The sequence below is a fragment of the Lontra canadensis genome, unplaced genomic scaffold, assembly GCF_010015895.1.
Source record: "Lontra canadensis isolate GAN:19392208 unplaced genomic scaffold, GSC_riverotter_1.0 scaffold89, whole genome shotgun sequence".
Taxonomy (NCBI): domain Eukaryota; kingdom Metazoa; phylum Chordata; class Mammalia; order Carnivora; family Mustelidae; genus Lontra; species Lontra canadensis.
Window position 1 is genome coordinate 5,145,469 of NW_022631083.1, and position 16,059 is coordinate 5,161,527.

Consider the following 16,059-nt stretch of genomic DNA (forward strand, 5'->3'; position numbering starts at 1 on the left):
CACCCTACTAGACCTTCTTTTCTAGCCTGTTCTTATATCTGTATCATTTTTGCCTCATCCAAGTTTATATACTCTGCATTCTCTAATTTCAGTCCCCACATTTCAATCAGTGCTTTGATGGGTGCTCACTTCTAGTCACTTCTAGGTTTTGCATTCATTTCTCTGCTGACTGGACTTTATCCTCTAGTATTTTCTCGAAAAAAGGAATCAGCTAGTTATAGGTTTGAAAATAATTTTCTGGGGCACCCAGTCAATTAAGCATCTGCCTTCAGCTTAGGTCATGATCCTCAGGGTCCTGGGATCGAGGCCCACATTGGACTCCCCGCTCAGTGGGGAGTCTGCTTCTCCCTCTCTTCCCTGCTTGTGTGCATGCTCTCTCTCTCTCTCTCAAATAAATAGATAAAATCTTTAAAAAATTAATTTGCTGTTACTAAATATTTGAGCAACACTTTAGTTGCTAGAAATTGCTCAGGTTACACTTTCTTTCCTGTGTCCTTCTAAGCATGGCTCCATTGCCATCTGGCCGTGAGTGCTGCTGTGGGGAAATCTGCTGTCTTTTCCCATTGTCAGTGACTTGATCTTTTTGTCTGGCTGCCTAAAATATTTTGGGCTCTATCTCTGAAATCTGGTAACTTTTATCAGGACATGCCTCCGTGCTCATTATTCTTTGCCATGTTTTCTTGGAATGAGGCTTTGCTTTTCAGTCTGAAACTGAGACCTTCTTTCATTTCAGGATAGGATCTTGAATTTCTCTTCAGATACCTTTTCTGTTCCATCACCTTGGTTCTCTTCTTTAGGAGTCCTGTGCTTCAGCCCCAGCTCAGGGCCCTTGGCCTCCACAAACATCTGTCCCCTCATTGGAAAAAATAGAGCTCATCCTCCTTGCCTCCCACAAAATTGCTTTATGTCGCATCTCCTTGACGTGTCTTCCTTGTCTATCATTTTTGCCAAATCTGTTTCAGTTGTTTATTCATTTTATTACATTCACTTTTTCTCAGTCATTAACTCCATGTACCTCTCTGTGTTCAGTGGTATCTCTCTTCTTCTTCTGCTCTCAGTGTTGTCCTCATTGGCCATTTGATTTTATTCTTTCTTACCTTCCTTGGCCCAGTTATGATGGTCGATAATTTATCTCCTTTGACCTGACCATCTTTTCCCTGAATTCTTATGTATTTGCTTTTTGCAAGTAAAAAAAAAAAAATTACTATGGTTTAAAAAAATAATAATGCACATAGGTTTGGACATTTTTTTTAGCCATATGATGATCATATTATCTGGTGAGTATTCTTCACATGCTTTCTTCTCCCTCTTTATTTGTACTAATTTGTGTAAACCCTATACTGATTGTTTTTGACTGTTGCTCACTCTGAGTTATTCTTGGACCAGCGATTGATAGGATATTCATTTTGGAGATTGTCAGAGTTATTTCCAGGCTAACAGGGATTTTTCTTATGAGAGGAGTATGGGTTCTGACCTAAAGAGACCAGCAGTTGCAAGACTGCCCACTGTGCACTCTGTCTCCTGCTGTGAGGAATGGCTTCCTACTACATGTAGGGTCTCTCCTTATAATTTCCTTGTGAAGCCCTGATTTTCCTACTTCTGCCTGGTGATAGGTTGGGTCCAGAGAATCTTCCTTCGCCAGTTTAAGCATGCATTTCTCTCCTTATCTTCCCTTTCTCTAAATAGTTTTACTATAAATAGTATACTGTGTTTGCATAAAAACGCATGTTTCATTTAGAGCTTGATTAGCTTTTAGAGAGTGAACACATCTGTGGAGCCACTACATAGGCTGAGAGCCAAGATATGAACCTTGATCAATGAACTCCCAGTCCAGTACTTCTGATCCAGCTCAGGCCCTTGACCTCTACAAATATGCACCTCTTCTTTGGAAAAATGGAAAGAATAGAGAAAGCCCTGTCCTGCCTGCCTCCCATAGCTGTCAAGAGCCTCGGACACATGTCAGATACTTTGTCATTTGGAAAGCACAACACAAATGCCAGCTCTCTAAAAGGCATCACAGTAACAAGCATTCATGCTGTCCATACTGTTTTTCCAGTATTGAAAATGAGTCACAGAGGGGCGGCTGCTTAGTTTGGGCACACAGGGCAATGCTGATGGCCGAGCTGGGGTCAGAGGCTGCCACTCTAAAGTTGCCTTCTCTGCTCAATCCCCTTGTCTTCGTTTTGAGACTAAACAGAAAAGTAACCACTGTTCTGACTCCCAGCACCACCATTTTCTCCTACTTGTTTCTGAAGTTCATATAAATGGGATCATGCCGTATTCCATTGTTCTCGTAGACCATATTCCTCTGTTGATGGCCACTTGGGCAGTTTCTAACTTTGGGACGAATACAAAGATTGTTTCTAGGAACCTTCTTGACAAAATGTTTTTGGTGAACATAGACACACGTTTCTGCCCAGTGCATACCTAGGAGTGGCACTGTTGAATATTAGAATGTGCATGTCTTCAGCTTTAGTAAGTACTGTCAAAGAGTTTCTCAGAGTTGTTGGACCAAGTTAGAAGCTCGGCATTAATTTAAGAACGTTCTTATCACACCACATCCTTCCCAACACTTTGTATTCTCTGTCTCTGTTGAGTCATTCTGGTGGGTGTGTAGAGGTAAGGACTGGTGGTTTTAATTAGCCTTTCCCTGATGGCTGATGAAACTGAGCGCCTGCTCATATGTTTATTGGCTTTCCTTACATTTAAATGCCTTCATTTGTGAAGTGTCCACGTTTTTTGCCCATTTTTCTACTGCACCGTTTTAATTGTCCACGGGGGCTTTTGTTTCCTGTTTTTTACGTGTATTCTAGATACAAATCCTTTGTTGGTTCCATGCATTACAAATATCTCTCCCATGTATTACAGATGCCCTCTCTCACTTTCTTACAGTTGTCTTTTGATAAACGGAAGTTCTTTATTTTAATATAGTACAAGTCATTAATTTTTTCCGTTTACGGTTAGTACTTTTTGTGTTCTACGTAAGAATGCTTTGCCTGACCTCATCTCCTTTTCTCTGATGATTAGAAAGATTTTATGGGAACGTGCTGTCTATAAAGTGCCTAACAGTTCACACTGCCTTCTTCCTCTCCCTCCTGATGGGGCAGGTGTGTCTCCTAATCCCAAGCACTCCTCCCCCATAAATTACCTTCAGAGTCAGCCTGTCTCATGAACACGTGTCCACACACTGACACCACACTCCCGAAGAGCTCTGGGGTCAAGGTGCATGGAATCAAACATTTAATGAGGTGCAGTCTGTCTTTATGGGACCAGCTGGTAGTGTGCTCGGGGTTCTCATCTTTTTACCATTCCATGGAGAGGTGAGCAGTAATGGGAACGCAGGGGCTTTCCTGACCCCAAATGTGCACCATTCCCCTTGAATCATCAACTTCTTTAAAGGCCCAGAGCAGCTTCCACATACTTGAGAAATGAGGAAGTGCCATGGGCTTTTGAGCTCTTTGTCAAAGCCCCTCCAGCTCTGCTTTCCTTCCCTTTTTCTCCTTTTGTCTCTTCAGCTTCCAAATACTTTCTGATTTGAGACAGCACAGTATACATCTATTCTGTGCAGATGTTTGAGAGTACTTGGAAAGGCAGCCCTCTGCACGAAGCGAGGCACATGCTTTGCAAGCTCCACTGTGACTGTCCTGAGCAAGGACACTTGACCCTCACCCAGCCCAAAATGCACCCACAGGTGCCCTGGTCACACCCCAGAGGGTGAAGTCTTCCTTGCTCCAGCCCAGGCCTCTTCCCCATGATTGGGCTTGGCATCCTGGAAGCACTGCTTCTTTAAAAGAGCCTTCACTACATCTGTTCTCAATTTTCAGACCACGAGGCGAGGATTTGGGTGCAAGTAGTTTATCTGGGAAGTGATCCCAGGAAGCACTGTGAGGGGGCAGGAACGTGGGAGAGGAGGGTGGAGAGACCAAAGTGCACTGAAGGGCAGGCGACCGCAGGGACAGTGGGGCCATCCCACCAGGACCCTCTGAGAGAAGTGAGGAGCTTGCCTCGGAGCCGTCCCACCAGGGGAGATGGGCTGTCCAGCTCCCATTCCTGTGGTCCAGGGTCACTCCAAGGTCAGAGGATGGTCTCTGGCAGAGAGACTGGAGAAGCAGCAGCCGGTGTGTACAGACACTGAGTATGCTCTGAGTCCTGCAGGGGATACTGAGGCAGCCAGGGAGTATGCTAGCCATGTGTGCTCCAGTTCTTTTCATAAATGGTTCCATCCTGAGTACTTGGTCAACGTGCAGGTTTTCTATTAACACAAACGGGAGTCTGTTTTTAAATGCCTGGCCTTGTTGAAGGAGAATTATTTTAATTGTATATTTGTGCATGTTAAGAAATTCCTTAGGTGAAATAACTGTAAGAAATTATGCATAAGTCAGCTGAACTAGAAAATGGGTGGCCACAGGGAGAGTGGAAAACCTTCTTTAACCCCTTGGGGTCTCTGAGCCCTTTACTGGCCTTCGGGCTCTGGCTTTTAGGCCTGTGTAAGGGCCCCTCCAGCCTCAGCAACAGAACTGCCTCTTCTAGCAGGCCCTCCCTGAGGAGGCGAGGCCAGGGAGAGTCTTCTCCCGTGCACTCTGTCTGACCCATGGGTATCTGCCTCACATCTTCCTACATTTAAACGGAAGTTATGTGTTAATGGCGCCCAGCCTGCACCCTGCATTGGACACCCCCTCAGTAGCTAATGCAGAAATTGCTGAACCGAATCCCCCGAGACAAGGCCCTCCTAGGAGTCAATGCACAGAATTTTGTGGAATTAAAATGAACCAGTTGAATGATGCACTTTTATATCCAGATTCATAACCCTCCTTCTTCCCTTCATATTTCAAATTCCAAATCCAAACCAGTCATTGGGCCCCACCTTCCAACCCCAGGAGTGACCTGTTTATGGCGTTCTAGGCAGTTGTGTTCCTTCCCTTGTCAGCAGCATCTGATGTGTGCTGGACTGTGGTGCCTGGTGGAAGGAGATACGTCCTGCAAGACCAAGCTGGACCCTCCTCTGGACGGCACCGAGTGTGGGGCAGACAAGGTAACCCCCACTTCCCATGGCCCTCCCCTGGCCCCCATCTCCTGGGCATTGGGCAAGTCTCCTGAAGGTTAAGTCTCCACACCATATTCGTGCTCTACACTCCCCCCGGGCTGCCCCAGAAAGGGCCATGGAGCCCACTCTGGGCAAAGAGGGACACTTCTATCACCTCTCTCCTTTTTTTCTGATAAGATACAAGAATTGCTTAATATTTTTATTAAATTGACTCTTTTTTTGAATTTCCTTAAAAAACAAAAACAAAACCATTTACATCAACAAATCATACATGGGAAAACAGGATCGCTGGTCATACACAAAAGGCTATCCCAAAACGAGTTCAATGAGCACAGTGTTAGCTGAGTCTAGCTAGAGGTTGAGAGAGCGAGCCCCAGGCCTAATGTTCATTAACAGGAGAGACTGATGTTGGAGAGGAGGGGTGTTCAGGGCCCGCAGCCACAGATTTCTCCTTAGTCCTAACTGCAGGAGTGAACCAGATGCCATGATGGGAAACCACTAAATCACCTCTCGTGGCCCAGAAGTGCCAGGCACGCTGGGCAATTCCATTGTAGAGGAGTGGCTTTCTCTTATTCTTGGAGCCAGGGTTCACCCCTGTGGAGCTGGCAGTGTCCTCTCCAAGCACCAAACCCAACTTTGGAGTGCAAAACCACGGAGCCAGGAAGCACAGCCTTCCAGAGAGACGAGGAGCTCACGTGAAGTGAAGTTTGCCTAAGCTAGGGTCTCTTCATGTGCCCTGTGAATTAATCCTTTCTCTGAGAATTGAGAAAACTCCAAGGGAGCCCATTCCGTATGGCCTGTTAGGGCAAAATGCAAAGCCCACAGGTATATACATGTCAGGGCGAGTAAGAAGGACGGTCTCCAGAGTTAACAAGCATGCCTATCCCCGAAAGGGCCTACTTTTGTGTAAGTTACAAAAAGCCACTGGGAATGGCCTGGTGTTTTCTCACTTGGAGGGAATTGCAGTGATATGGCGAGCAAGCAGGTGGGATTCCTTGGCGCTGAGTGGCCCTGGGGGCCGGGGCCTGCCCTGCTGTGTTTCAGTGGTGCCGCGCAGGAGAGTGTGTGAGCAAGACGCCCATTCCGGAGCACGTGGATGGAGACTGGAGCCCGTGGGGTGCTTGGAGCATGTGCAGCCGGACGTGTGGGACAGGAGCCCGCTTCCGGCAGAGGAAGTGTGACAACCCCCCGTAAGTCCCCCTTGACCAGGCATTCTCCAGGGTGCCCTGATCGGGGTTTCCAAATCGCAGCTCTTCCCACCTGATTCCAAGAAGGGTCTGTCTCCTGAGGAGAATTTGAGCTTAAGGGGACAAAAAATGAAATCCCCTCCAATATGGCGTCTTGGCTTCGACAGAGCTCTAGCTGTGAACATGGATGCAGGAAGTCCCGTGGTGAGCTGGCTCCTTATTCCTCGTGTGGGCCTGGGTAGAAAGCTTTCGGGAGACAGCTGGGTGACAATCTCCTTTTGCAGGCGTCCTCAGTCAGGGTCATTCTGGGGAAGCCTGTGGACCTTTGGAAGAATAGCTGCCCTTCAGATTGGCTATGAGCTGATCTGGGAGCTGCCTGGCTGTGAATGAGTCACAAAGCATCTGGGGGTTCAGCTGTCTTGTTCATCCAGATATTTTTCACCTGTGCTCTTAGAACTGTTTGACAGAAAACATTTTTTTGTTTTGTTTTGGTTTTGGGGAAGGGTTTTTCCCCCTCATTGGCTTCCTTTCATTGACCTTGATGATGACCCCTCTTGTTTTTGGCACATTTGTTCCAGAAAGCTCAGGGCTAGATTTGTGCTTCATTACAGTAATTCCTTTCCCACAGGTTTTTCTCTTCTCCTCTGAGATTTCCATTTTTACTATTTCATAGAACAGTCTGCTTTATGTCTCGTGTGCGATCAGCTGGATCACATTAATTTTGCAAATGAATGAGTTACAAATTATGAGTAAAGAGAAATGCTTTATATCCACAGTTAAGTCATATTGATGAATAAGTAGCAAACCCCTCTTTTGTTTAAAAATTCTGATGCCCAGACTTTATCCCAGAGCAATCAACCCACAGATTCTGGAGCTGGGACCCGGGAACTGGATGTTTTAACTCTACAGATGACCTCAATGGCTGGCCAAGGTCGAGAACCTGCCGTTTAAAGGAGACTGACCTCACAGTTTAGTCAAGGTCAGAAGCACTCTCCGGCCCCCAGTAGTGCTGTAAGAATTGGTATCACATACTGTGTCTTATTAAAACTTTTCCTTCCAGTATTTAGCAGAGTACCTGAAAAATAGTAGGTGGGTTTTTAATCTTTTAGGAATGACTTCTTAATTAAAAGCATGGAGGAAGTACTGGGATTCTCTAGAGAAACAGAATCAAGGAATATATATATACATGATTTGCGATGAGAAATTGGCTCATAGGGTCCCAGTATCTCCCATCTGTAAGCTGGAGACCCAGGGGAGCTGGTGGCGTCATCCCATCCGGGTCTGAAGGCCTGAGAACCTGGGAAGCTGATGGTGTAAATCCCAGTGGGAAGGCAAGAGACGATGCAGAGGGTGGTCCTAGTGGGGGTAGAGGGCGCACGGGGTGGATGTGAATTCCTCCTCCTTCTGCCTTTTTTTCTGTTGAGGGCTTCAGGGATTGGGTGATGCCCTTGGGGAGGGCCATCCAGATCCCTGCATCTGTAGATTCAGATGCCAGTCTCGTCCGGAGACCCTCTCATAGACATACCCAGAAATAACCTGTAAGTCAATCAAGTTGACACAGAAAAGTAACCATCACAGATGTGTAGTTGGTTAGAAAGCCTGTTGAGCTAAATGGTGAGAAATTAATAGAGGCTTCAGTTTTTTTCAAAGCTCTGTGAGGAAGTTAAAATAGTTCCGTCTGTGGTCCTGAGAAGAGAGCTCTCTGGGCCGCTGGGTGGCTCAGTCAGTGAAGCATCTGCCTTTGGCTCAGGTTGTGATCCTGGGGTCCTGGGATCAAGCCCTGAGTCAGGCTTCCTCTTCCCCCAATCCTGCTCCTGTGCTTGCTCTCTCTCTTACTCTTCCTCCCTCTCTCAAATAAATAAAATCTTAAAAAAAAATTAAGAAGAAGAAGAGAGTTCTGGGTTTGGAATCAGGATGCTGAGATTTGGGCCTGGCTTGTCTGTTGGTCATGTGACCTCAAGGATGCCCCTTCTTAGTTCCGCCATTAGAGGGAGCTGGCAGGGCATCACGGGAAGAGCTGGTCTTGAGGCAGAAACAGAGAAGGCTTCAGTCCCCGCTCCTTACAGCAGCCCATGGCTACTACGTGTGTTGTCTCTCTCTGAAGTTGGGATAATTCATGGGAATCCCTATAAAGGACATGGTCTGTATTGAGGACGTGGCCCTCTCCATCTTACATGAACAGAGAACGGTGATGAGACTATGTGCCCCATCACCAAACTCCCAGCACATGTGAGGCTCAGAGGAGTGTGATTTATGCGGAAAGGCTTTGTTCAGAGCAGGGCACGATTTGCAAGAGTTGTAGCCGTCCCGGTGCTTCATGTTTGCATCCAGAGCTCTTATACCCTGGCAGAGGATCAGTCTCCTTTAGCACATCATTCCGTATCAGACGTCACCCAGGAATGTCATAAGAGGGGCATAGCAGAACTGTTAAATGCCTAGAAGGATCCCGTGGCCCCGAGACAGTGGACAATTGGATTGTATTGAGGTGAGGACAACCCTTACAAGAATATAAGATGTCATCAGTGCTGAGCAGACACATTAGCCACACCTAAGGGCCTGACTCTGTCTGCTTGGCATGACCTTGGCTAGGGCCTCCCCCATACTTTGGCTGGACCCATTGTTCCGATCGCAGCTGTTTTCTGCCCTCACCAGTCTTAAAGAACCCCTGCTTCAGAAAGCCAAACTAACATGCCCTCCCCCACCAGCCTGGCCTGCTGTGAGATTTCATGGGCTGGGTCCTTACTCCATCCCTCCAGGCCCATTGGCCTCAAGACAGAGGCTGTTCCAGAAACCCCAAAGTTGCTGTAAAAATCTTCCATTCCTTTTATTAGGTGCCCCCCTACCCCACCCAGTGGTGGTCATGAGTTTTATCTCTCTTTGCACCTCTTCCTATGTCTCATAATTGAGGAATGGCAGAATTTGCCAGGCCTCTGCAAACAGGCCACTGAGGGATATGTGGGTCCCAGCTCATCAGATGGCTATGGGCCCTGACACATCCCTGGAGAGAAGTCTTTATGCCTGATCTCGGTCGTCCAGCCACATCCCACGGGCCAGGCAATAGTAGAAGGATGAGAAAGAGAATGATGGTGTTCTCATGTCTCTTGGCTCCTCTGCCCCGTTTCAGTCATGCCTTCCCAACATGGTACCTTCAGTACACCTTGACAGGGCTCTGATTCTGGACCAGGATCTCTGCTAGGTCTAGGCTTATAGTGACAAGCAAAAACAGATAAAGTCCTTGCCCACTCTCGATGGACACAGTCCTGCCAACTTCCCTCAGTCTTCTCCTGGATGCCTCAAACCTGACTCTTCCCAGACTGTGATCTCTCCTCCCAGTGCACATCTCTGCTCTCCATTAACAGCACCACCCTCCATCACATGGCTCCAGGCCAAAGCCTCTGAGTCCATGAATGGTCCCCTTGTCCCCTCTTCTCCTCTTCCACAACCTCTCATGATAAGAATGGCAAACGCACCATGCCAGTTCCCTTCTCGGCATTTACATGTAGTAAATCAATGAATGCTGCCCTACAGGACGGGTGCTCTTTCTTCACCCTAGAAACTGAGTTGTGGAAAGGTTAGGTAACTTGCCCACGGTCCACTGGTGTAGAGCCCAGTGGTGAGGCTCCGTTGTTCTCTCAGACCTTTTGTACTGGCCTGCCTGCTTCCCGGAGCATAATCCCTGCCCCCCAGATTCATTCTCCACACAGAACCAGAGATCCACTTAAGCATAAATCCAGTTCTCTCTCTTCCTTCTACAGCCCTTTCTACCAGTCTCTGCTGCACTTAGAATGAAGTCCATACTCTTAACCATGGTCTCTGCATTCATTTCCTGGGGCTGCCGTCATAAAGTACCACAACTTGGTGTCTTAAAACGGCAATTTATCCTCTCTCCATTGTAGAAACCAGAAGTCTGAAATCAAGGTGTTGGCAGGATTGATTCTTTTTCAAACCTGAAGGAGGATTCATCACACCCATGCCTCTCCCTGAACTTCTGGTGGCTTCAGGCACTCTCTGGCATGCTTTGCCTTTGTAGACTTGCCTCTGTCTTCATATGGTCTTCTCTCCTCTTCTCATGACACCTGTCACTGGATTTGAGACCCACCCCCAGTCAGAATGATCATCTCTCCTACTTAAGAGATCCTCAATCCTCAAAAGGGTCTACCAAGACCCTTTTTCCAATTAAGGTCACATTCAAAGGTTCTAGGTGGGCTTATCTTGGAGGGGAAGGGGCCACTGTTTCAACCCACTGCAGAACTTCTCTCTGTCCTCAGAGCACTCCAAGCTCTGGACATTTTTCAGTATCCCTTCCCTCTCCCCAGCTTGCCGTGCCCCTCCTTGGGTCTCTGAGTAAATGTCTTCTCAGGCCTCCTTCCCGACCACCTTGCACAAGGCAGGGTGCCGGCTTTACCCTCTCTCTCAATGCCCTTTTCCCACGTTACAAATGTTACAACAATTTATAACACTTGCTCTTATGTCCTTGCTCACTTGTTTTCACTTTGCCTTCCCCCGCACGGGGCTTTGAACTCCATAAGGCCGCCTGGGGCTGGGCACCATTCTCCTTTCCATGCTTCTAACAGAATAGCCCTCTATGACACATGCCACCTCCCTCACTACTTGGAGGCATGTTTGCTGAGAAAAAGCAGTCTCTGCTTGCCAGCGCCCCAGAACCCCACTTGATACAGTTTTTTCCCCCAAAACTTGAAGGTTATTGTAAATTATTAGGCCAAGAAGGCAGGTCACTAGCTAGCCACCCTTTCTTGTACCATCACACCTCACAGAGGCTCCGATGCTGTGGACAGCCCTGAGTCAGGGCTCAGGTTCCCCTGCATATGAGGGTCCCCTTCTGCCATGCCTGCCCTGCCCCAGGGAGGTTGTAGCCCACAGTTAGGGGACCTCAGGGTCCTCTCCAGAACAAACTCCCAGCCCTGTTTATCCTGAGTGAGAGAAACAGTTATGTCTTTGCTTCTATAATATTTATGCCTGGTCAGTCTGTTCAGTCTTGTGCAATAACAGTGTTGCTCTTTTCCTCATTCTGGAGAACACCAAAGGGCTTTCTCCCTGGCAGTGTTCTCCAAGGTTCCTCACCTTCAGGGAAGCAGCCCAGGTGCATGGAAAGAAAAGGGACCAGTCTTGGACAGGCGGGTTAGCAGCAGCCCCCAGTGTTTCTGGGAGACATGCAGGATACAGACCGTGTTTTATGAACTCCAGGCAACCGTTGTTAGCCTGCCTTTGCAGAGAGGCCCGACGTGGTGATTGTTACAAAGCACAGCTGATCGAGGCCCGGAGCCAATCTCTGACCAAAGCAGTGTCCTCTCCCTGGCTCACTCCTCAACTCACCAGGCTCGCTGCCTTGAGATTTCCCAAGGATGTCCAAATCTCACTGCTGTGTACATCTCCGGGTTGGAACGCTCCCACCACCCTCTCCCTACCCCCTTCACTTTATATTCCTGGCTCCTTCCCTGCCTTCTGCAGCTGGTTTATTCACTGTTCAAAAACACTGGCAAAACAGTCCACTCTCCCCAACCCCACCTTTTTCTTTCTCTAGTCCTGGTCTTTACAGCACTTGGAATTTGTATTTCTTGCCAGCTCACATAAAGGCCTTGGGGGACCATCCGTGTTTTTCATCTAGCTTCCTAGGCTCGTCCTTTCCTGCCACAATTTGTGTCGCTGTTGGTGGGAGTTTCTGCCCAAAGACTGCAAGGCAGAAAGTTCATCTGTCATTCGAATTCTGGTACCCCATCAGAAGGCTTGTGTTTTAGAAGGAAGGCTGGAGAGTAGGATCAGGAAAAAAGGCTCAGATAGTTTTGTGTGAAAAGCCCACTCTGTCGGAGCACAAGAAGGACAAGATGGTGAGTGGAGCATAGAAGTGGAATGCACTGGGGTCATGGAGCAGCATGGCTCAGAAAGCAGCCGGGCTCCTAAGACCCAGGGGGAAGCTTGGGGGTAGGGAGTGACGTTCTGTGCCTATAATTGCTTTTTGCTTCTGAAGGGAAACCCCCCATATGTGTGCTTTCCACGTGCGAGTGACCTGGTGTTCCCACAGATGGATTTTTAAAATCTCAGTCTTTTACACTTGAGTCTAAGTCACCAGTGTGACTTGGATACCTTGCAGAAGAGGTCTTAAAACTAGGATGTCTGCTGCCCGGAAGGGGCATTATGAGGCATGCACTACTCCTGACATGTGCAGCTGCCAGCCGTCCACTAAGCCATCTGTGTCTCTGGATGGTGAGCGGATCTGAACTGCTGCTGAGACTTTCAACTTACAATCAATCTTCACTGACTAGAACAGAGCAAAGAAAATAAAAAGTGTCCCTCAGCCAGAGCATTCCTCTTCCTCCTGTCCTGATTCTGTGTGTTCATCCACTCCCAAAGAAAAGTGCCTTGTGATCCTGCTCACCTTGGTGAACCTTTGCTGCCCCCCAGCTCTGCACTGGGGTCTACCCAAAACTCTCCATGCCCCACCCTAGCAAGAGACAGCTGGTCCTGCCCAGTGGGAGCTCACTTTTCTCTCCACACTTTCAATCTCTCACCAGAACCTCTCTACCTTATTTTTTTTCCTTATGTTTAAACATCTTTATTGAGGTACAATATGCAGAAAAGCCCACCTATCCTAGAGCGAGGCTCCTGCTGCAGTGCTGTGCATCGTAGGCAGAGAGCTGTATGCTGGGCACACGTGGCCATGCATGCTGGCAGTGGGAAGGAACCATGCATACTGGTTCTGAGGGCGCATGCGTGTGATTGAAGGGGGGCTTGGTTTTGCAGAGCAGCACTGCCAATCAGGATCAAATAGTGACCCAAGGGAAAGCCGGAAAGAAAAAAAAAAGTCTTTTTTTTTTTTGAACAGGGGAAGTTTAATGTAAAAACCATTAGCTATAACAGGTGGTTGGAGTAATAGGACCTAGCTGCTAAGAGATAAAGAGAACACAGGAACAGCAGTGGAAGAGCAAACGTAGGAAGTGGCCACTTTTCCAGTCTGAGGCAGAGCACCCAAGGAAGGAACAAATATGGATGAAGATGCCTCCCCTCCCCCCACCTCACACACCCAGGGATGAATTTCCTAGACTTCGTTGGAGAGGATGAAATCGAGGCCCATTGGGTGATGGAGAAGTTTGCAGAGCTGCTGCACTGGTGGGACCCTCTGGAAAGTCACAGTGAGGGGTGTTTGGGAAAGCTACCCAAGGAGAGAAACAGCATCTGAAACCAGGCTGTGGATTTTCCCAAGGCTTTGGTTTATTTGGAAGCTGCCTTCTGGGATAAATGCTGCCCAGAGGGAGGTGGCATCCATCACAGGCCACCACAGGAGTCTGCTGAGAGAAATTCAACACCAGAACCAGAGACAAAAGTCTGTTCTTTCTCTAGTGTCTCTCTGGTACCTTCTACTGACAAAGCTTAACATCACACCTGTGTGACTGGAGATCTGTAATTCCTCATCTGCTTCACCTCACTATCTAGCATCCTTTCATTTGAATTCTGAAGGGCTCTCTTTCGTGTTTCTTGTAGAGCGTGTCTAGTATTAAAAACAATACATTAAAAACTTCCTCAGTTTACCTGGAAATGTCTGAATTTCTGCCTCCTTTTTTTGAATGACAGTTTTGCTGGATATAGAATTCTTAGTTGATAGGTTTTTTTGGTTGGTTGGTTGGTTGGTTTGGCTTGGTGTTTTTTTGTTTTTTGTTTTGTTTTGTTTTTGCATTTTTTTTCATTTGTTTGTTTTTTGAGAACTTTGCTGTATCGACCTTACTGTCTTTTGGCCTTCAGAGTTTCTGATGAGAAATAGGCTCATAATTTATTAAGATTCTCTTATGTGTTTTGTGTTGCCTGTCTCTTGCTGCTTTCAAGATTCTCTATTTTTTTGACAGTTTAATTAAAAAGTGTATCAGTGAGTTTATCTTACTGGGATTTTGTTGAGCTTCGTGGATTTGTACATTCATGTCTTCCTTCTAATCTGGGAAGTTTTCAGCCATTATTTCTTCAAGTAATCTCTGTTCCTCTCTCTTCATCTTCTGAGACTCCCATAATGTATACGGTGGTCCTCTTAGTAGTTTACCACAGATCCCCTCTATTCACGTTTCTTCATTCTTTTTCTTTTCACCCCCAGACTTAATAATTTCAATTGTCCTATATTCAGATGTGCTGGCTCTTTCTTTGGCTGCTCAAATCTGTTTCTGAATCCACCTGGTGAATTTTTTTATCTCAGTTATTGTATTTTTCAATCCTGGAATTTGTTTTTCCTTTCTGTAATTTCTGTCTCTATTGATACTCTCATTTTTATCATATATCATTTTATGTATTTATTTATGTCATCCATTAGTGCTTTGAGCATTTTTAAGACAGTGTTTTACGTCTCTGCCTAACAGCCCAGCATCTGAGTTTGTTCAGGTATATTTCTGCTGGGGTATTTTGTCCTTTTGAGTGGGCCTTACTTTTCTTTTCTTTTGTATGCTTTGTGATTCTTGTGTTGAAAAACTGGACATTCAAATCTTAAAATGTAACTCTGATCATCAGCTCTCCCTTTTTGGATTTTCTGTTTCTTTGCTGTTGAAAGGTTTCTCTGTGCTGGGGATCAACCCGAAGTAAAAGCATAAGATATTCCCAAGCCTTTTCTAGCCTTCATCTTTTCAAGCCTACCTGGTAGCTTCCTAAATTTTCCCATATGTGCAGTTGCTTTTGAATGACAACCCTTGCATATCTGGCTCCCAGAGGGGAAAGGGGGGAAAAAATGTATTGCTCTTTGAAACTCCCTGGAGGTCCCTTCAGCTCATAGGAGTTGCAACAATGGTGGCTACCCTCTGTTCCTGCATCTCAGAAATCAAAAGCAACACTGAACGGTCAGAACACAGAACCCCAGGTTCCTATTGTCCAGCCTGGCTGCGGCAAGACACACCAGGCACAGCTGCCTGCTATGGGGCTGGAGTGTGGGGAACAGATAGCCACTCCCACAATAAAGGCTAAAATGCATCTAAATTAAACCACAACTTACCAGCCAAGCTTTTTCCAGAAGGGTGTATGCTTTCAAATAGACTCCAGAATTTCAAAATAGTTACCTCAGACAGTTTTTTGACAATACAGTTGTTGTCTCAGTGAAGAGATGGATCCCTAGTGCTTCCTACTCCCCCATCTTTCCTAACTTCACTCTCTTTTTTGGTCTTTTTAAGATAAATTTTGATAATTTAGTTCACCTCAGTCTACTGTTTGTTAAAGACTGGTATGTGCAAGGTTCTCTGCATGAAGCTGCAGAGAGATAGGCGGAAGATCATAATCTAGCTCACCGTTTCACAAGATTGATGATAAGCAGCATAGCAGAGACTCAAGCATGGGCAAAAGAGGCTCCGTGTAGGAAGTGAAAAGAGGCTTTAGGGTGGAGGTGGCCTCAAGGATGGATGGAGAGTTGGGGGTAGGGGAGGTGGGAAGATGGGGTGGTAGACTAGATGGGGGGCTGAAAGGGGACTTGCCCATGGGAGAAGGTTGGGCAGGGAGACAAAACAGGGTAGACAGAGTTCAGGAGGAAAGAAACCTGAGACACATGAGTTATCCCACGGACTACCCCTCACCTCCAGGCCCACTTTCTGCTGGATCTTTCCTACGTCTAATCTCTCCATCCACCTGCCACAAGGCATAAAGGTAGTTGGCTTATAAGGGTCAGTCACATGTAAATCTGGAAAAAGCAATTGTTAGAGATAGGTACAACGGAAGCTAAAATAAAGCTTAGGGACATGTCGCTCAGGAAGTTAGTTACATGAGGTGCACAAATCTCAGTTCCACCCTAACTGGCAAACGTAGCTTGCCTCATTTTTCTAGAAACCAATTTTTATTTGCATTTGTATTTTTGAT

General features: G+C 46.8%; 1 protein-coding gene across 2 annotated transcripts in view; it reads left to right on the forward strand.

The window, feature by feature from the left end:
* The window catches only part of ADAMTS17 (ADAM metallopeptidase with thrombospondin type 1 motif 17), a 323,327-nt gene that overhangs the window by 188,890 nt on the left and 118,378 nt on the right, over positions 1 to 16,059 (forward strand). Inside the window, exons 11-12 of one of the 2 annotated variants that reach the window (XM_032836008.1) lie at positions 4,928 to 5,032; positions 6,089 to 6,234. In XM_032836008.1, the coding sequence (XP_032691899.1) occupies positions 4,928 to 5,032; positions 6,089 to 6,234 (251 nt within the window). The remainder of the gene's footprint in view (positions 1 to 4,927; positions 5,033 to 6,088; positions 6,235 to 16,059) is intronic. The other variant, XM_032836009.1, reaches the window with a different exon arrangement.